The 22,708-nt window shown below is 33.2% G+C and overlaps 1 protein-coding gene across 1 annotated transcript; it reads left to right on the top strand.

The window, feature by feature from the left end:
• Positions 1-462: 462 nt before the first annotated feature.
• On the top strand, positions 463-16,601 carry LOC128174255 (uncharacterized). The gene is made up of 3 exons (XM_052839850.1): positions 463-584; positions 8,053-15,780; positions 16,563-16,601. The coding sequence occupies exons 2-3, from the start codon at positions 8,053-8,055 to the stop codon at positions 16,599-16,601; spliced, it is 7,767 nt and encodes a 2,588-aa protein (XP_052695810.1). The 5' UTR covers positions 463-584.
• Positions 16,602-22,708: the final 6,107 nt, after the last annotated feature.

Raw genomic sequence — 22,708 nt, 5'->3', positions numbered from 1 at the left:
TTAAAATTGATTTTATTGTTATTGTAAATATTAACATACAGAATTTTTAAATGGTATTGAAAATTAGAACTATATTTAATTGTTGAATTAAAACCCAGGCACGTAACATCGTGGGGGGGGGGGGGGGGGTGCCCCCTTTTTTTCTCTCAGCAAACATTTTTCTATAATTGTCTAAATTAAAAAAAAATGGAAATTAGAATTTTCACGTTTTATGAAAAGTTGTAGTTGTACCCCCCTCCCCCCTCTTTTTTTTTTATTAGTCTGCCCCCCCCCACACACACAACTACACATTTTAAAAAAACAACGATGCTACATATACGTGTCTGTACAAACGTTACTTTTGAAAATCTGGGAGACTGAACATTAAATCGACATGTTTATCGTACGAGTTAACAAATGATGCAAAGGTGAAGGTCAAAAGAGAAGTTTTTAACAAGTAAACAACAGCAAGAATGTAGCTGATCCACCATTTACGAAAGAATGTAATGTGACGGGGAGAGAAGTTAAAAAACAGAAAGTAAAATTTTGCACCATAACATTTGGATGCCGCTTTGTTGTTTACCAGCGCAGTTTACTTGAAAGTCGTAAGTTTTGTTTTTGTTTTGTAACAGGTCACGTGTTCGTCGTACAACGGCCATTGTTTTGTAAGACCAAAATTATTGTTTCCCTAAGATTGTCGTGCTTTGTTTGTAAAACAGGAATTTTTAAGCCTACGAAATCTATAGAATCGGTCGCAATTTAGCTTTAATAATTTTTTAGTTTTAAAAACAAGAGTTATCGTTCCTGTTCATGGTAAAATGGGTAGGCAAACGCGGGCCAGGGCAAAATAAAAGCCGCGGCAGATCGAGATTTTTCAATTTCCGTCGATAATAATTAACTAATGTGAATTAAATTTTCAGGATATGTTACGGAGCGGTATATTTGTATTCGCTGCAAATATTGTTTCACAACAATGCGTATTTTGGAATTTATCGACGATTGTTGATTTTCAGTTTGCCCATTAAAAAATCCAGTATCTTACAATCAACTGATAGAAATAAAATAATTGTGAAATTATATTAACATATTAATTATCCATAGGAGTTATTAAGAGGCTGATATACTATATATATAATGAAAGTTGAATAGGAAAATGTCACCTGAATTTGTTACACATGCACATTTCTGATGATACCATTTCATAAAACAGAAAATAAATATCCATGTGGGATAACACAGACACGCAACTATTACGGAAATTTGGATTTTGTCCCGGGTGATCGAATCTGGTTGTAATGACCTGGTTTTTCTTAAAACAAAGATTCTTTGAAAACAATTTAAAAGATAAACAACACATTACAAATATCACTTGTCTGAACTTCATTGGTCACCTGACTACATCCTGTCAGAACATTTTTTCATTTACCAACCAATTTCATGTCTTGGTGAACTTTTTAACATTGCTGTTTGTTACTTATATTTACAGCTAAGAATGGTTAAATTGTTCAAAATTATAAATATAACCATGCTTTTATGTTTACAATATTGATGCAACTTTTAATGATGAGCCTGTGGGTAATCATTTTTACTCAGAATTAAATGTTTTCACTGTATATTCTATAGGTTCATATAAGGAAACATTTGCAAATCTACCTTAGTATGCAACACATTTGAGAAGCCAATTAACCCCACTCATAGTATATATCTCCCCAAAACAGGAGCTCAAAACTGTCAAGAGTCAATTATTTATTAAAACAACATGTGTGATTATTAAATTGTTTCTTTTAACACCTGCAGTAATTATAACAGTTTATTTTGTGCTTTGAATTATTAATATGTAAATCACTAAACTAGGGGTTCAAAAAGCTGGACTAAAATTTGTACTCTAGCAACTATTGAAGTCTTTGGGAATAGGTGATCTGGTGAATTTAAGATTCATAAACTGACAGTGAAATGGCAAAGTATGCTAAATTGTGTTTTGATGCTTATTGATAGTTAATATCTTATATCTCAAACATACATTGACATTGAGCAAATTAAAGAAATAAGGAATACAAATTTGTATTTCTCAGTATTCCCCAGTTTAGTGAAAATCAGTAGTATTTACCAGAACGGGAAATACCGGTATTTACCCAGCACTGGTATTTCCCGACCAACCCTAATACTATTTGATATGAATACACTGGAATAGCCAAACCTTTATCATTACTTGAGGTTTTAGTTGTTATTTTAAATTATTGTTAGTTAATTAAATAAATTTATGACTGGGTAGTACAGGTGCAATGATACACTTGCCTCACGTTACGATACATATCACGATACAGACAATGTGACATGATACATATTCTGATACTTTTGATGTGCTTTTAAGAATAACAAATCAACATTTGAACAATTACGCATATTGTTTAATCTCCAACTCTTTGTTACATAATTTTTTCCACATATTTTTCTTAATCAGCTATGTATATATTAGAATGTAAACATGATTTGCATAAGGTAAAAATGTAATGTTGGCATCAATACCGTTATTTTAACACTGACAACAATTAAATTACTTATATATGCTCTTATTATAGTTGTAATGAATTTTCTGAAGGCAAAATATTTAATGACTATGGTAACCTTTAATTTTGATTACATTTTTGCACATCTAGGAATGTGGCATTAATTTCTTGCGACAACAGACAAATGCATGGATAATTGCCGTTTTATACGAGGTGCAATACACATGTCGTTTGTTTTTAGGAAAAGGTCTGCAAAATAGTACTTGCATGTAGAAACACTCAATTTGGGAACTTCGTTAACCAATTTCGTTTATTCTACAAAACCCTAAATGTAACTATATCAAAGATTTATGGGATGCACTGTAGCTGGGGGCAAAATTAAATAATGCGAAGCACGTTTTTCAACACCGAAATCATTTTTAAAATATAATTTTCAAACCGAATCGGACGGATAAATATATTCCGGATCGAATTACAGAACCGCGGTATAGCCTACTGTATCATGACATACTTTTACAGTGATATACCCTCTCACGGTTTATTGTTGCACCCTTACTGGGTAGAGAAATTAAAGAAATTCATTTTTTTCAATGCATTTGTTCTAATGTTCTACATCAGTGGCACTTGCTGTTACAGCCACCTTTAATCAGCAGCCACTGCCCATAATTGGGAAGTTTCAATGTTGTTCGTTTCGTTTTTCACTATTATGAATATTTTTAATTCAATTAAGAGGCCACCTTTCTAAGGTGGACAGCAACCAGTGTTTTTAGGTCCTGTGCACTCAACGTGCCTGTTTTCAATGACCATTTTGTCTGTTTTAAGGAGACTTCACTTTCTAACAGAAAAATAGGGACGGTCGAGTGATATTTTTTTATTTGGCTTAAGTAATTTTCTTTCTATCAAAAACAAATTCATAAATTAACAATTTGAATTACATGCAAGTTAATGCTTAAGGTATTCAATGTATAATGAAGGAATATTAAACAATTTTGAAGCATTTTAAACTAGTTAGATATGTGTTGCTTGATAACTATGAAAGTGAAATGAACCAAATTCACATGACAGACAACTTATAAGGAGCCGGTCATTTTGCACTTTGAATTTTTTTAAAGAGTTATTTCCCTTTGATGAAAAAAAGAAAAATTTTGTTTCGTCAAAATATCTGCGGTAAATGATTCATTTTATTTCATATTTAAATAAATAGAAAGTTTATGCATGTATTAACCAAAAGAATTTTACTAATTTTAAGTTACTTTTTACAATATCTTAATAAAACATACATTGCCTATAGACTTCAATGCAGAATTCAAGGTGTAATTTGTTGGGCCATAATAAAAATTTTGAAAATTCCTTTGGTGGAGTATTTATATTTGATAACACCTTCAAAATGATATCATGATTAAGAATATCGGACCATTCATTTATTAGGTACAAAATGTGGTCGTTATACATCGAATACCTTAAGCAGTACACTCGATGTACGGTTTAATACATTCAACATTCAGGTAAATACTTGTCCCTAAGAATACAATAGTTTACATTCATTGTCATTTACATTGCTTATAGATATGATTTACATGTAATTTTTTTTTTAGATTATGGTGTATAGATTTGAATAAAACTGTGATCGAAATGTACATTATGTGTTCTATAAATTATACTATACAGCACAATGAGTCTCTTGTAACTTCAAAATAAAATTATATTCAATGAAAAGGCATGATACAATAAACACGATAGGATAAATGGAAAAATCTGATAAATAGAATGATAAACCTGATAGGATTAACACTCAATTGGATAGCTCTGAGGCAGAGATAGAACAGCGTACTCGCACAAGACAAAAGGAATAATACACAAAGGGAAAGGATTGAATTGTAATAAATAAAATTGTGGGTTCTGTGGTGTTAATTAATTAAGGGTTGACTAATTGATTATAATGGATATTGATCACACAAAAGAAAGGTTTCCTGTCACATTGACACCTTTTCTTTTGTTTTATATTATTATACACCTAAATTTACCCCCCAAAAAATAATTCTTAGATAAATTTCTTAGCATTAATTCATCTGTATTAGTCTGTATATTTTCATATAATTGGCTCAGAACTTCTACACTCCTATTAGCACTTGAGCTAGAGGTTTAGCCTTCTGCTACATTGGTTTTTAAACTGAAGAATTCTGGTTTCGAGCCTTTTTTTCTATTACATTTGTAGCACTCAACAAAAAAACTGATGTAGAGTTGTTGAGAGTTTCTTGTGTGACATTTCTAAATGATAGATTTTTATTAAGAAAAGGGGGAAGAATGTTAAAGTGTTTAAAATTAAATTAGGTATATATAATAGGCTCACTACTATTATTAGCTAGTGGGTTAACCCTTTAGCTCAGTTGCTGGAATGTCGGTTTTAAAATTGAAAGGTCCTAGGTTGGAGCCAGCTCATGCCACCTGTTCTATTACACATCGTGAATAATTGAAATTTTTAATATGTGATTGAATTTACAGGTTCAGTTCAAATTTGGGTGCTTGGATGATTTTTAAACAGAGTTGTGCCTCTTTGAAAAAAAAAGAGAAATTCCCAGTTTCCGCTCTCCAACTTTTGAAGGAATGCACATGTAAAGTTAATATATATATATATGTAGATTTATGATTGGCAAAAAAACAGCTTGAGTAGATTTTGTTTTGGTCCGTTGATTTTTGATAGATTTATGCCTCTTGAACTACCGGTATATGGAATATTCTTAGTGTGTGCTCTCTAACTTTTGAAGTGATGCAACTTTTAAAGTTGATATTTATATGTTAAAGGTTAATTTTTTTTTTTATAGAAATTACAGGTCTAGTTCTAATTTACTTTCAGTCCAATGATTTATGAAAGATTTATGCTTAGTGAACTTAAAACAGAATGAGTAATTTTAAGGGATTTTTTTAGTTTTTCTGTAATCAAACGTTATACTAAATTTGGCAGTTGAAATTTTGGTTGTTTACGGTGGCATTTGTGGAGTTTCGACACATCTAGTTTGTTTAGGCATGCCATATGGTGGGATTCAACAAATTGATTAACTTCCTGTTTTAAAAATGTCTTCTTTGCTTATTTGTATAATTACATCAAAGCACAGGTATTACTAGTGAGCATTGGCTCACAAATATTTTGTTTTGTATCATAAGAGTCTTCTAGTTTTTCAATGTATCTGGTCATGCACACTTATTATCTAAAATTATCTTTTCACTAAAGCCCTCTCCAAAATTATGAATTTCATGGCCACTGGGACAGGAGTTTTGGTGTCACACTTGTAGGTCTTACTATTTTAGCAAAGTTAAAAGCAAACTAGAAACCAAAATAGATAAGATATCCACTAAATATGATCATAAGCTTACTTTTTCATGAAAACAAGAAATCGCATGTAGGGCAGCATGTTTTTTTGTAAATAAAAATGCAACAAATTATCCATTTACCAAAAAAGATCAATTTTCAATATCAGTGATGGTTGTTTTCAAATATATAAGAGACATGACTCAAGGAAATTGCAACGCTAGTTTCATTATATTAAAGTAGATCCAGTGTTCTTTGATGTCACACTTTTTTGTAAAACTTTGAATTCTTTAAATATTGTGCAAGATAGTTTTATTTATTTTATGTGAATATAATCACATGGATGTAATTAGAATTATTGGTAGGTTCAAGATATTTTCGCACTTAATTTTATACTAAATTTCCAATTTTATATATTTTATCTATGCAAAGGGGAAATAACTCTTTTTCTGACTTTTCTCTCAGTTGTATGTCTAAATGCTATAGTTTTTCTTATTCCAATGATTAATTCTAAAATATTTTTGTAATTTTTGTTTTCTGATAACGTTGACATTAAAATTAAACAAGAAAAACAAATTTCTGCCTACAAGATTTTACTTTTGACAAAAAAATTTACAGTTTTCTGATGCTAAAATATGCTTTTATTAGTTTATGTTTATGTGGCATCTCAAAAAGTGTGATGACATGTAAATTTTTTCTAACAATTGATGACATTTAAGTCTATTAAGTCGAAATCAGTTCAGTTTTTCAACTTTCCTCAGAGAATTTTACGAGTATGGAGCTACCTTAATTAGATTTAAGTGTTCAAACTAATGCTTATGAAAATCAAAAGATGGAGGTGGGTAAAATTGTAAGGTTATTTCAAAGTGATGTGATGCTTTTATCATGATAATATCATGTACATGTATGTAGTATTGAAATAAGATTTCCTATTTAAGGAGGTTGAACAACAATTGACTGCTAAAAGATTGGATAAAGATGCTTTATTTATGGAGAGTCCTATGAATCTTATCTGTGTTAAATTGAGGGAAGTGGAAATAGTGGGTTCACATAAATAACCATATTTTTCTTAAATATCAATGGAATAGGCAAAATGGGGTACACTTTTTCTCAGAATAGCATAAGCTTTTTAAATTTAAGACAAGATGACTTTTCAGAGAATGTTACTGTAATATAAAGGTAGCAAGGGGCAGTTTGAGATAAAGTACCTGTCAATATTTTTGTAAAATTGAGAGTTGCTGTACTTGAAGGTTGTTATTGTTAAAATTCATGATATAATTATACCCTCTCTCCAACAGAGAAGAGGGTATACTGTTATACCCTTCTGTTTCTGTCTGTCTGTCTGTCCATCCGTAACAAAAATTTATGTCGCATTTTTCTCAGCAATTATCGCAGATGCTTGAAATTTGAATACACTATTTGTTTAGGCATGCCATACGGTGGGATATATATTTGTTGCAATTGGACGTCAACATCCTGTTAAATAACCACTGTTAATTTTAGTCTACCGGGTAAATTTTTATCAAAGATATCTCGGCTATTATTTATTGCAGGAGTTTGAAATTTTAACACACTATTTGTTTAGGCATGCCATATTGTGAGATGTATTTTTTCATCAAAGATTTCTCAGCAACTATTTATTGTTTATGTTTAAGATAAATTTTAGCACACCATTTGTTTATATCATAGAATATATCGGTATTTAAGTACAAATCGGATGACAACCACTGTTAAATGTCAACTTTGCTTATTTTGCATATTCACATCAGAGTGGGGTTATCACTAGTGAGCATTTGCTCACACATATCTTGTTTTTAATGATTATCAAGTGATGTCTCTTGTTGAAATTGATATTCATATGTAGGCCCTATATGTTAAGTACATGAGAAAGAAGAAAAAAGCAAAAACCTGTGGACATTATGTACAAGGCATTAAGTCGAACTTCGGTATCTCGAACACCAATATCTCCAATACAATGGATATTTCGAAGTGATGTTTTAGTCCCAAACACTTAAACTTTAAGTATTTTACCCTTAATATCTCGAATACTCAGATATCTCGAAGATATTAACCAATCCTATCTAGGTCAAGATAATGAGGTTTAACTGTATTTCAATATGAAACAAATGGCAATCCCAAATGTTGAGATATTTTCTTATGGTAATTGCTCTAGCTTTAATTAAATTTATTCCATTTTCCAATCATCTCATAAGGGGAGACAACAATAGAAATTTTGATTTTTTTAAAATATAATTTTAGATGCCAAAGAGAGCAAGGATTGATGATAAGCGTAGTCGCCAGAAAGACAAGCTGAGAAAGAGACTGAAAAGACAACAGAATGCTTGCTCCTCTGCCGTCACACCACCAAATGAGACCACAGAGTCTGTTGTCCCTTGCGGGTCAATGGACGGAGCTGTGTCAGCTCCCCCTGGTAATCTTCCAGGGTTTGGTTTGATGGGGTTTCCACCTAAAGAGGAAAAACCCCTGGCCAGGATGCAGGCCTCGCCTCGAGTGAAAATGCATCCACCTGCCCCGAGGTTGCCATCTCCTCGGGGAAGTCGTCTGTTTGTCAAAAACGTGACAAAGGCACCGTCCACTGACTCCCCAGCGTGGGTTTGTACTCCAACGAGGGTACCTGGGCATGATGAAGGCTTTAAGCCTTGCCCAGCAGGTCAGGCGCAGCTGGACTCTTCTGTGCTAAGAGGGTCTAGCAGTATATCAAAAGATGAGGAAATAAAGACAGTGTTAAAAACGGCTTCTGAACGTAAAAATAGTACTGACTTGGTCAATGTAAACTTGTCTTGTGACATGGAAAAAAAGGAAGTAAAACATGCAGATGAAATTTTGAATGAGAATGAGATTGACATAGCTGAAAATAGTTACATGAATGAAAACGTTATGAGACATGCACATGAAACTGTATATGAGAATGTTGACAATCATCAGAGATACTTTGTTCAAAATAGTGAATGTACTCAAATGCATGAAATTGACTGTAATGTAAATGACACAAATTTTCAGACATCTGTTCAAGGTTCATTCCATCAGGCACATCCCATGTTTGGTGACAATGCAGGTACTCAATGTGTTGCAAACAGTTTAGCTGGTCTAGCTTTTGAACAATTTAAAAGCAGCAAACTTTGGACTACACAGGATATGAACAAGATACTAGCAACAGGTGATGAGTTGTACACATTTTTGCAGAGAAGTTCTTCGATGCATAGTAGATATTTATTGGTAGATGAATTACCCCAGTACTTTGAGTGTTTCAACAGGGCATTTGAATTCACAACGAATTCAACGTTAGCAAGTATTATAAATTTGTCGGGTCATGAACCATGCTATGCTGACTTCAATGCATACCATCTATATGAGGCGTTACAAATTGCTTTGCTAGAATCAAATGGGTGTTTTGTGTGCTTTGGGGGAAATACATTTCTTATTGGAAAAACAAATGGATTTTATTTTACATTTGACTCCCATTCAAGATCACCACAAGGCTTATTTAGTTGTAGTGGGAAAAGTACAAGACTTTTGTTCCAAAATGTAGAGCAATTATTAGAACATATTCAGAAGCTTGCCATTTCCATGGGGTTTTCGAGCATTGTTGAATGCAATATAACAGGGGCAATATGCCGTGCAAAAAAGTTGGAAGAAGAAAAGAAAGTTTGTTGTACTTCTACAGAGCAAAGTGGTGAAAATGAATGTGAGAATACAACAGATTGCGATGGTGATAGTGATGATGATGCAATTGTATTTATTCGTAATGAAGAAAACCGATTTCGATTTTGTCCCCTATCAAATGCTTTAAAGGAAGAGTTCTGCATTGAGCTAGGAATACAATATGCTCAGATAGAAGTTACCTCAGTTGAAACACCAAATAAAGAATTAGGAATCCCTAATTTAACCATACCTATCACTGGAGATGGAAACTGTTTTTTCAGAGCAGTCTCATATTGTCTAACGAGTACAGAAAATCACCATCATGTTGTTCGCAGCGCAATATGCAATCACATTCTAAAGAATGAAAACAAATTTCAATCATTTTTGAGATCTAATGAAGCGTCAGTCAAAAACCACGTGTCTTCAATGGAGAAAGAAGGGAATTGGGCAACGGAAATCGAAATTTTTGCATTAGCTCATATGCTATCGGTCGATATTTTCACATTTTCAAATGGCAATTGGCTCAAGTTCTCAGGACAAAATGTCTGTGCATCTCTCAGAACAAAACGAAATGGTTTATATTTAAACCACCAAAATCAAAACCATTATGAAGTTGTCCTTGATGTTGGTGAGTTAATGGTTGATGTTATAAGCGAAAGCAAACTCGACTCCATGTACGTAGATAAAAGTTGTCGAAAATCAAGAATTGAAAAAGGAAATAAAAAAAATCAATACAAAAGGGAAATGTATCGAAAAAAGTACAACGAAAATTTAGACTTCAAAAATCAAAAGCTTTGGAAAGCCTCACTGAAGTACAAAGAGAATGAAAAATTCAGAATCTCATTAAAAGAAAGCAATAAAACAAAATATCAGAATGATCAGACATTTCGGGACAAAGCTAGGCTCATGAGTAAGAACAAAAGTCGAGCACAATACAATGACCCTGATCACAGAAAAAAGGTATTGAACAAAGCAAACTCTAACTATCGAACTGATCCGACATACAGAGAGAAAATTAAGCAAAAGGCGGTTTTAAAGTACAAGAAAGATAGTGTATATAGATCTACCTGTGTGGAGAAGAGCAAGCAAAAGTACAAAATTGACAGTGTTCATAGGCAGAATGTCAAAAGAAAAAGTACATTAAAATACAAAACCAATGACGTACATCGACTGAAAGTCAAAACAAAAAGTAGGCTGAAGTACAAAACTGATGACGAACATAGACAAAACGTCAAAACTAGAAGTACTCAGAAATACAATACCGATGATAAACATAGACAACAAATGAAAATGAGAAGCTCAAAAAAGTATGAATTGAATGAAAAACACAAAGAAAATGTGAAACAAAGAAGTATCAATAAGTATCGTTTGGATGATGCTCACAAAGAGAGGGTTAAAAAAGCGAGTATTCAGAAATATAGATGCGATGAAAAATTCAGAGAAAAACTCCTTCGCAGTAGTTCATTGAAATACGAAACGGATGAAACTTTCAGATCGAAGTCCCTAGAAAACAGCAAGCGTTATTACCACTCTAGTCCAGGTATTCAGAAAAAGAAGATACAAAAGTCCAAGCAAAGTAGGTTGAACAAAAAAATCAAACTTGAAAACTTTGAAGAAGTTATAAATCTGTTCAAAAAAAATACTGCTCGGGGTCCAGATTTTGCATGCTGTTGTTGTCATCGATTGTTGTTCCAAAATCAAGTACAAATGTGCAATAGAGACGTGTATTCCAAGAGTGAAAAATCGAGAGAAGTGGCTGGTGCTTGTATCAAAGATACGTTTTTGCATCAATGTAAAACGTCGTGCTCAGAAAATTGTGCGAACTCATCAATGTGGATATGTTATACATGTCACCGAAAGATAATGAGTGGTGAAATCCCTCCAGAAGCATCAGCTAATAACATGTTCCTTGAGCCAGTCCCTGAGGAACTTTCTCGCTTAAACAATTTGGAACAGCATTTGATTTCCTTACATATACCTTTCATGAAAGTCATGGCTCTTCCAAAGGGTGGGCAGAAGAATATTCATGGTCCTGTTGTTTGTGTACCATCTAATTTGAAGAAAGCAACATTTTTACCTCTAAAAGAGGATGAAAACCTTTTGCTTCGAGTAAAATTAAAGAGGAAACTGAGCTACAAAAGTTATTATGAATATCAATTCATAAACCCAACTCATGTTCTCACTGCACTAGACTACTTAAAACAAAACAACAAATGGTATGCTGGAATCTTTATCAATAGAGACATTGAGAGTAATGAAAATGTAGAAGGTTCTGAACAAGATGAAGTTCAAACTTCAAATGAAAATTCTGAACGAGATGAAATTCAAACATCAAATGAAGATACTGAACAAGTTCAAGGAGAAACACCGAATGAAGATTCCGAACAGATACAAATAGCTGTAGACAGCTGTCTCCAACCTGTAGATATTGCACAAGAAGTTTTGGACCATTATTTTGATGATGTCTTCAATATTGCCCCTGCAGAAGGAAATAATCCAGTACGGATGCTTCAAGAACAAGGAAACGAAGCAAAGACATTCCCTTGCCATTTTCCATCAGGACAATTCTCATTTGATCAACAAAGAGATAAAAGATTGACACTTGCTCGATATTTCAATAACAGGCTGATGAATGCAGATAACAGATTTGCAAAAGATACAAACTACATCTTCTTTAGTCAGTATATGTCAGAACTAAATCAAGTAATTGAAAAAACGCAGATTTCTGTTCGGAAGACGGTCACCAAAAATGAAAAGGGGAGCGTTATCAATTCAGATATGCTTAGAAATCCAGAAACTCTGTCAAAACTGTTGAGGAACGATGAAGCAATTAGATTTATGCAACCGATAAGAGGTACACCAGCATACTGGTCAGCAACTCAGAAAGATCTATTTGCTATGCTTAGACAGCTTGGAATTCCAACATGGTTTTGCTCGTTTTCTTCAGCAGAATATAGATGGAATGATGCCATAAGTTCTTTACTCAAACAACTCAATGATGAAAGAAATCCGGATTTGTTAGACTGGACCGAAAAAAATGAAATTTTGCGGAGCAATCCCGTTACAGTGGCTAGAATGTTTGAACATAGATTTCGTATCTTTCAGCGGGATGTTATTCATTCACCGTCAGAACCTATTTGGAAAATAGCCGATTTCTTTCAAAGAGTTGAATTTCAACAAAGAGGTTCGCCACACATGCATTGTTTATTTTGGGTGGAAAACGCACCAAAAATAGATGTTGATGGTAAGGAAGCTGTGGCAGAATTTATCGACAGATACGTGACATGTGCTGTGCCAACTGAAAATGAAGACTCTGAACTAAGAAAAATTGTACTGGATGTTCAACAACACAGTAAGAAGCACTCAAAGTCGTGCAAGAAAAATGGAAAAGAATGTAGATTTAACTTCCCGAGACCTCCCTCACAGCGTACATTCATAACAGAAAAGCATGATGATGACGATGAAGATGAAACTGCAGAAATTCAAGATGTGCACCAACGTAATTCTACTTCAAATCTTACCAAGTCTCAAGCAAAAGAAATTTTATTGAGTGTTTGGAATAAGATTCACACTGATTGTGATGGGTATGAGACAACAGAAGATATTTTCGAGGATCTTTCTCTGAATCAAGACACATACCAAAATGCAATGAATGTTTTGTCAGAAAAACTGACAGTTGTCCTCAAAAGGCATCCAAATGAATTGTGGACAAATCAGTACAACCCATGTCTTCTTAAATGTTGGGATGCAAATATGGATATACAATATGTTTTGGATCCTTTTAGTTGCATCGTATACATCGTCTCGTACATCTCTAAATCTGAAAGGGAAATGGGAATGTTATTAAAACAAACAAACGTTGAAGCCCAAGAAGGAAATCTGGATGCCAAACAAACATTAAAAAAAATAGGATCTGCATATTTGACGCACAGAGAAGTTACTGCGCAAGAAGCCGTCTACAGAGTTTGCAATCTAAGAATGAAAGAAGCTTCAAGGAAAGTGATCTTCATACCAGTTGGAGAAAACCCTACTCGAATGACAAAACCCCTTTCACAAATGAAGCGAAAACAAAAGGATGCTAACGATGATTTACACGACGAAAATGACGAGGATGACGAAATTTTCATGACAAACATTGTCGAAAGGTACGAAAACCGACCAGACAACAAGATATTTAACAACATATGTCTAGCCGAGTTCTGCTCTGATTATCGCGTCCTTGCCAAATCCCAAGTTCCAAAAGGGGTTAATGAAAATGTCTTTGAACTTCAAAATTCTAAGGGATATGTTCAAAAGAGAACGAGAACAAAACAGGCAGTTGTTAGGTATCCAAGATTTAGCGCTGAAAAAACATCTGAGAAATTTTATCAATCTCGACTACAGCTGTTTCTTCCCTATCGGCATGAAACACAATTAAAACCGGAAACTTTTGATTTGTACGAAACATTTTATGAAAAAGGATTTGTGAAGTTACATGGCACGAGATCTGTAACAGCAGTAAAAATAATTGTGGAAACAAATCATGCTCGCTTTGCTCAGAATGAAAGTGTTATAGATGAAGCTCAAGAGTTGTATGAAAACATAGGAGAACCGGAAGATGCATGGGCAAATCTATGCCCCGAGACAGAAAAAAATAGAGATGAATGTGCCATGATGAAGTCAACACAGAAAACCCCCGAAGATCTTGTAGAAAATATACCAGATATTGACAGTGATTTCAACAAAGCTGATGTGTTATATCAAGTACAACAACTTTGCGTCTCTAATGAAGAAATGTTGAATATTGTACAAAACTTGAATCAAATCCAACAAAACGTGTTCTACTTTGTGCGAGACTGGTGTGTCAGAAAAATAGTAAATGAAAACCCAGCTCCGTTCCATATATTTTTAACAGGAGGTGCAGGAACAGGAAAAAGCCAAATTGTGAAAGCTATCAATTTCGAAGCATCACGCCTTTTCTCTAAAAGATTGTCGTCACCAGAGGCTTTATCAGTGTTGCTGACAGCTTTTACCGGCACAGCTGCATTTAACATTGGTGGCAGTACAATTCACAGTGTTTTTTCTTTGACAAAGTTCTTGCCACTGCCATATGAACCATTAAAAGAACAAACTTTAAGTGAAATCAGAATGAAGCTCTCAGACTTGCAAATTCTTGTAATAGATGAAGTATCGATGGTGTACAAAAGACTTTTATACTACATCCATGAAAGACTAGTGCAAATCAAAAAATGCAAACACCCATTTGGAGGCGTTAGTGTGCTTGCAGTCGGTGATTTCTTCCAACTACCACCAGTAAAACAAAGAAAAGATGAGAGACTATATAAAGACAATGCATCATATCCAATTGACCATTGGCAAGATTTATTTCAAGAAGTTGAATTGACTGAAATTATGCGTCAACGCAATGATGTTCCATTTGCAAGAGCTTTGAATTTGCTGCGCACAAGAACCTTAGAAGATCCTTTAGCAAATGAAACACTTGACACAGTGAATGATTGTATCAGAGATGGTCCGGAAGATGTTCTTCACGTATACTCCACTAACGATGAGGTAAACAATTACAATTTGAATATGCTAGAAAAGAAATGCAAAGATTTCAAACAGATTGATGCAAAAGATTATCAAAAAGATAAAACCTCAGGAAAACTCTGCCTTAGAGATAAACCGTGCATAACCAAAACTGACAGTTTATCAAGCTCGTTACTCTTCGCAGTTAATGCTCGTGTCATGTTGACGAGAAATTGCGATGTCAAAGATGGTTTAGTCAATGGAGTTATGGGATACATTTCACACTTTCAATACGGAGATGCAGAAAAAACAAACGTTACAGCTATAGCTGTTATATTTGACAGTCAAAACGTCGGTATAAAAACGGGAAAGCGAACTAAAAATGGAAACATGGTATTGATTGAAAGAATTCAAGAAGAAATTCTTGTAAGGAAATCAAATGCTATTGTTAGACAGCAGTTTCCATTAAAGCTATCATGGGCCTGTACAGCTCACAAGGTTCAAGGGATGACTGTTGAAAAAGTTGTTGTCAACCTTGACAAAACATTTGCTCCTGGCCAAGCCTATGTTGCATTAACGAGAGTAACTTCAAAAGATGGATTATTCATAGAAACAAACGACAGAGCAAAGTTAGCCAAAAAGTTGTACGCTGATCCAGATGTGAAATCAGCCATGAAAGACATGAAAAAACTGGAACTTGACAGACCATTTGAAGTTCACTCCAACAGCACCATAGTTGTACTTCATAACATTCAAAGCCTGAATAAAAACTTTTACCACATGAAATGTGACAGGAGATTCACAAATGCGGACATTGTTTGTTTAACTGAAACATGGTTAAGATCTGATCAAGAAACTGCTCATCTACATTTGAATGGGTTTCAATTTCGCCATCTTGCAAGAATAGAAGCTTATAGCAACAACGATGAACACACGAGGTCATTACGTAATTCAAAAGGAGGTGGGGTCGCTTTCTATATCAAAGAAAACAATGAGAGTCAGATAATTCATCATTCAATCGAAAACATTGAAGGCATTGCTGTCAAGTTGCTGAAAAAAAACATAGCCATAGTGAATGTTTATCGGCCACCTACATTGAACGTTACCATATTTTTGCAATCTCTGAAATCTTTAATAGACACCGTAAGATTACAATGCAAGATGTGCATTTTCGTAGGAGATTTCAACGAAGATACAAAGTTATCTGGCCCTATACAAACTTTTATGGAGCACAACGGGTTTAAGCAGATAGTGAATTTTTTCACAACAGAGGGTGGAACAACTTTAGACCATGTTTATATCTCTGATTCAATTGAAGCGCACACAAAAAGATTTTCTACCTTTTACAGTTATCATGAGGGTGTATTTCTATTTCTTTGAAAATCCATACTGGCATGAGTTGGCATGATTACAGTAGAATACTTTATTAAAAACACGATTTTACAAACTTTTACCATATTCTTAAGATTCTTGTCAAATTTGGACAATTTTCAATTTTTGTCAAGGCAATTGTTATAGCATTAACATTATACACATTTTTCCGGATTGAGTTTGAATTTTAGAATATTCCGGATTTATGGATTCTGTTTTGTTATTAGGATTTTTCGCGGGACACGAGCAGTTTAGATTCTCCCTAGTTCCTGTGCTCAATACCATTTAGATTTACAATGTTTACTATGTTTGTTTCTACGAGATAAAACTTCTAAGTTGGTAAGTTTTACATGAATCTGCTTGTGTATAGTGTTGTGCAAAAAGTTATGTATAAACGATAGGTATAAATGTGTAAACAAAAGTGTTCAACTGTGAAGATGCATTTTAAATAACATGTTCGAATGTTGGCACAAGGGATATATCTAGAATGTGTATATAGATTTAAAGCTAAAGTATCATAGCATGTTTTTATTATATGATATGTCGGAATTTAAGGTTTCATTGTTTGCATGCAATGTTTTGTGCACTCTACAATAGGCGTACATATATAGTCATTCATTTTGAATTGTGTAATTTGCCAGTAGTACGAGTTTCGTTATATTTGCTAATTTGCTAGAGCATAAGTGAAAGTATTCATTTCAAGAACACGGGGCATATATATTTACTAGAGTGATATTTGTCATATGTTGAGTGTGTTTTGTTTGTTTATTCATAGCATCAAAACTTTTCTTTGTTTTTCCAGTTAATCACATCTAGTCACATCACGTGTTGTCCCATCAAGTCACATCATCATGCCATTGTCACAAATCATCATACTAGTTTTTCAATGACTGAATAAAGATGTGCATTAGCAACAAGTTGCCTCTTCATTGATGGTAGCCAGTACAGCAATATTAAGCTCAAGTTTCGTGAATGTTTATATACTAGTAATTACCATTTCTTATTATTCAAATAAGGTACAACCAATTCAAACAAGACGCTTTGAAAAAACACAGTCTATAAATCAATATGTCCTAAAAATGCGGTTTTGATTAATGTAATATATTTTATGGACTCTGTAAAACACCGGTTTTATAACCAATATTAAAGAAAAAGTCAATGTAGATTTTCCAAATAAATAAGAAATATTTGTACAACATATCTAGCTAAATACGAAATTAAAAACGTAGTATCTTTTAATATTTCAAAGCTGAGACTGTACAATAAGATTTAGCTAAAAAAAACTGAACAACGATTATTATTGAAAAGATTATAATCAAGGTTTTTCGCAATCGAAGAAACAAGGTATGCATAATGTTTAGCAAATTCTGTACATTTTGTATATCACAAATTTTAATGAAAACAGTTCATGTTTTTCAAACATTTTGTCATATTCTCTGTAAAATCTTTCGTCCGAATATACGTTGTATTCTGATTTTTAAAAAAAATATTCTAATAACGGAAAAGCAGGCATGTCCGGAAATTTTGATTCCGCGTCCTGGGTTTAAAAAATAGTGTAATGTTCAAAGTAAAATTAACTCGTACCAAAAATAATTGCTAAGTCGTACCTGAACACATTCGGATTTTATTTGTTCAGTCGTTCTTAAAATCGGAAAGGTTTTTGTTAAGTCGAACTTAAAATCATTCGTATTTTGTCAAGTCGTACCAGGAATAATTCGATTTTTTTCATCTTTTTATTTTTGTTACTCTTGTTATTGGTTTAAGAGCTCTGCTTCTTACAGGAACTTCAAGCTTTACTTTCGACATTAACGGAAGACCCACTCGTTGCTTTGCAACGAGCTTTGCTCTAGTTATTATTCTTCTTGTTTTTCCTTCTGACTTCTTTTTTGCTTTATATCTCAAAAACTATTCAACCGATTTGCAAGAAATTTTCAGGGATAATGTTAAATACTTGTCCCTTGAAGATTTTAAACTTTCAGTCATTAAGTCACTTCCGTTTTCTAGTTACGTCATTTTTAAAAATTTCAAAAAGTGATTTTGTCCAGGACTTTTCTCGTAAACGGTTGTTTATAAAGACTTGAAATTCTCTGTGATTGTAAATCTGCGGATTTACTTATGGCAAATTTACAAAAAAAATTATTTTGTCACTTCCGGTCGAAACCGGAAGTGATTCTAATTTTTCGGAATTTTCATTTTTTTGAGCGAATAATAAAATTATATGCATGTTGTAGAGTTTGCAAAGCTAAATGCAAAACTGAAATTCGTTTTCAAATCGGATGATGCATTTAAGAGATATCGGGGTTTAAAAATTGATCTTTCCGGAAATTTTGATTCCGTGTTTTTGGTTTTAAAAATAGTGCAAATTTCACACTGAAAGTAATTTCTACTGAAAACAATTCGTACTGATAATTAAACTATATATAAAACACAAAATTATATGCATATTGTAGAGTTTGCAAAGCTTAATACAAAACTGAAATTCGTTTTCAAGTCGGATGATGCATTGCAGAGATATCGGGGTTTAAATATTGATTTTTCCGGAAATTTTGATTCCGTGTTCTTGGTTTAAAAAATAGTGTAAAATTCACACTGAAAGTAACTCCTGCTGAAAACAATTCGTGCAGGTCATAAAACCGGACTCTGTTTTTTAATAGTTAATTAAAGTGTTTATCGATACAATTTCATTATTTCGATCGATCATTACGTTGTTAGTTTTTATTAGTCTTATTAGTTTTAATCGAAATAATTATCGTACGATTCCCCATTTCAACTCGCCATGTTTTGACTGCGAACAAACAGCTGATAGCGGTGTGTCTACATTTTTAAAAGAAGCATGGCCTGCAAGACGTCGATAGTGGAAATTTCAGCTCTACTAACGTGTGACAGATTATAAAGGTATGTTTCAATACAGGATATGTCGTATTGACTTTTTCTTTTCAAAGTATTTGCACTTTTCAATCTAATCCGAGATTCCTCTGACTCTTACCTCCGCTTTTGAAGTACATCACAATATAAAAGCGGGCGTTAGAGTCAGCGGAATCTCGGAATATTATCTGTCCAGTGTATTTTCACGGTAGCTGCAGAACTGTAGCTCTCCGGGAAAAAAATATTGACAGACCGGAGAGCTACAGGGCCACCCATTGAAAAAATTGTACATGTATATTTATTGCGCAGAAAAACGTGCGCTAGTTTTGGACTGATTTACCTTATTTATACGCAAATTCTGTGAAAACATTAGTACCATTAAATTCTTCATGCAATTTACTACTGATATCGACTCTTTATTTGCCTCAGACTTTCTCCAAAACACGCTACCGACCTTGGAAAATCAAGTATGTTGAATTTACATCGAGATCGAGAGTCGCCATTTTTACATGTAAACAAAATGGACCACATGAATTTACGGGACTGGTGATGGTGTTTAAAAGACTATCCGAGGCAAGTGAAGAGAGGATATCAGTAGTAAATTGCATGAAGAATTTAAAATTAAAAGCGGTGGGAGTCCTAAGGTACACAAGAATAGAATGTTGTAATTAGAGTGCATGTTTGCATGATGATAACTTTACCCTAAATATTTAAATATAGCAGATCTTTACCATATCGCCTTCACTTAATTTTTAAATTAAAAAACTCATGCTTGTGTTTAATTAAATAAATATATTTGACAAAGTAAATATTCAATCTAATTAAAATTAGACCTTTTGTCTCGCTCTCTGTTATATATGGTTATTGCTTGTGTAACAGGCATGTAAAACAGAGTGCGAGATGAAAAGTCTCAAATTTCAAATTATATCAAGCTCAGAATTTAGGTCAATGTTCCATGATATCTATTAAACAGTCTTCTCAAGATATAAGTATTTCACAGAATCATTGTAATTTGAGAGATTATCTTTTATACATATTGATTCATTTTAGGTAAGCTTTACATGCATATCACATCTACATAGCATGTAAATAATTTTTACTGCATGTGCCTCAGATCTCTCTCTCGATCTCTCTCTCTCTCTCTCTCTCTCCCTCTCTCTCTTTTAATCTTGGCAAAGACTGAAACTGTCAGAGGGCAACTTAATTTTGTGACAAAAATATCTCGATCTTGTAAAAGAAATCCAAAGTGCATTGAATTTTAAAATGAGCATGTATTATTAATCCCTCATTTTTATGCGCATTATACATAGTATTGTTTTTAAAACATGTAATTCGTAAGAAAAAAAAAACCCTCGCTAAATTTATTCGCAATAAACCCCAGTAGAATTGACAAAACATGGTATACACGTACCAGAAGCTTATACTTTGACACTGCATGTTTGGATTGGTAATATTCCTTTGTAGTTTATGAATTGAAATATTGCTGTCGCACTTCAAGTAAAACAAACTCTCTCTCTCACTCCTGCTCTCGCTCTCTCCCAATCTGATATGTCTATACCCAAGAAATTATTTTAATGGTATGATATTATGACTTGATATGCACATTTTTGTTTTTGTACTGGCTAAATGTTAATGTCATATACCGGTATTTGGATATGTCATACTTATAACACTGCATGGTCAGTGTATTTTTCCAAAAATATTATGTATATGTTAATGTAAACACAGCTATTACAAGTACATGTATGTTAACACAGCTAATTTTTTTTTTTCATTTCAGCTTAAAGCAGACTCTTGTTACCACATGGCTTTTACCTGTTGATTCTTGTGGTTTCAGCTCTTGAGGTTAACCTGTCACCTCTACCCACATGCATATTCCCTGTGTTCTACAGACTATCTACCGGTAATTCAAATTGAATCGGATAATGCATGAACAATAATGGAACTTTAAGAAAGCATCATGTCCTATTGTGGTTTGTTCATGTTTGATAAGAAATTATGAAAAACAAAATTAAGGCTGTTTAAAGAAATATAATTGTTGTGAAAATTTGTTTTTCAATAAAAGTAAGCAATTATATTTCCTTCATTTTTTTATTTTATAAAGATATTTAGATGTGTTTACATAGTTGAAAAATCACCCAACTCTTTCCAGTTTTCTCCATTAAGATTACATGTAGGATATGTAAATGTACATTTGACTTTTGAATAACACCAGCAATGATTATTACTTTTGAAATGAGCAAGAAACAATCTATTTTCATCCTTTTAAGGTATATATGCATAAAAAAAGTAGAAAAAAACATGTCAAATTTGAACATTTTTAATGGAATTCTCCTCCGCCTCCAGCTACCCGGGTGTGTTTGAATTTAATTTTATTTAAGGCAGAAGTTGAACTTGTTGATCTTACTGTTTTATCATGGTTAAAAAGAGACAAGAAACCAGAATAGATTAGATTTTTAATAAATATGATTGTTAGCTTACTTTTTTCATGGAAAAAAGAAATCACATGCAGGAATACTTGTCTATTTATTTATTAAAATGCTACAAATCATTCAAGAAACATAAAAAGATCAAATTTTAGTATCATTGATGATTGTTTTCAAACATGTGTGAGAAATGACTCATAGAAATTGCCACAAGTTTCAGAAAATTAGGCAAAATATTTCAAACCATGACTTTTTATGAAAATCAAAAGATAGGGGGTGGGTATACATGTAAGGGCATTTCTAAGTTATGTGAAGCTTTTATCAAGATAATATCATGTAGATGTATGTTGTATTGAATAAGGTTTCTTATTAAAGGTGGTTGAACAACAATTGACCTCTAAAAGGTCAGGTAAAGATGTTTTACTATGGAGAACCCTGTAAACCTGTGTTGAGTAAAAGAAATTGGAAATGGTGGGTTCACTTAAATGGCCATATGTTTATTAAACCTCAATGGAATTGTCAATATGTGGTATACTTTTTTCTCAGAATTGCATTAGCTTTCTTATTCTAAGACAAAGACATCTGTTCATAAAATGTACTAAGTTATAGGTAGCAAGGGACGATTCGGATAAAGTACCCGTTAATATTTTTGTAAAATTAAGGTACATCACTACACCTAGACTTATACTTTTTAAGACACTACTTCACAAGATGGCGATTTAAATGTTTTGTTGAACACTTAATATCGTTCGATTGGGTTGTATACCGTCATAGCTTAATGGTTAAAGTATTGGGTTTCTAAACCGTTTGAGTTTTAGTCCGCCTGGAGCTTTTGTTACTGTTTATTGAATTAAATTTTTGAAAATGTAATTGTTCATCCAAATTTGCACATTTTTTGCCTTTTTGACTTAAACACTTCTTATCAATTATGATATCTATCATAATCAAATAATTTTCTGCTGATTTGAGAAAATATTTCAAGGTGTTTTGAGCCACCTTAAGAGATGCTGTACTTGAAGGCTTATGAGTGTTGCTAAGATTCATAAAATGAATTTTAATGATCATCATTAGAGGGATCTCCC

This window comes from Crassostrea angulata, chromosome 2, assembly GCF_025612915.1.
Source record: "Crassostrea angulata isolate pt1a10 chromosome 2, ASM2561291v2, whole genome shotgun sequence".
Lineage (NCBI taxonomy): Eukaryota > Metazoa > Mollusca > Bivalvia > Ostreida > Ostreidae > Magallana > Magallana angulata.
The sequence above is the reverse complement of the archived record's forward strand: the minus strand, read 5'-3'. Positions and strand labels throughout refer to the sequence as shown.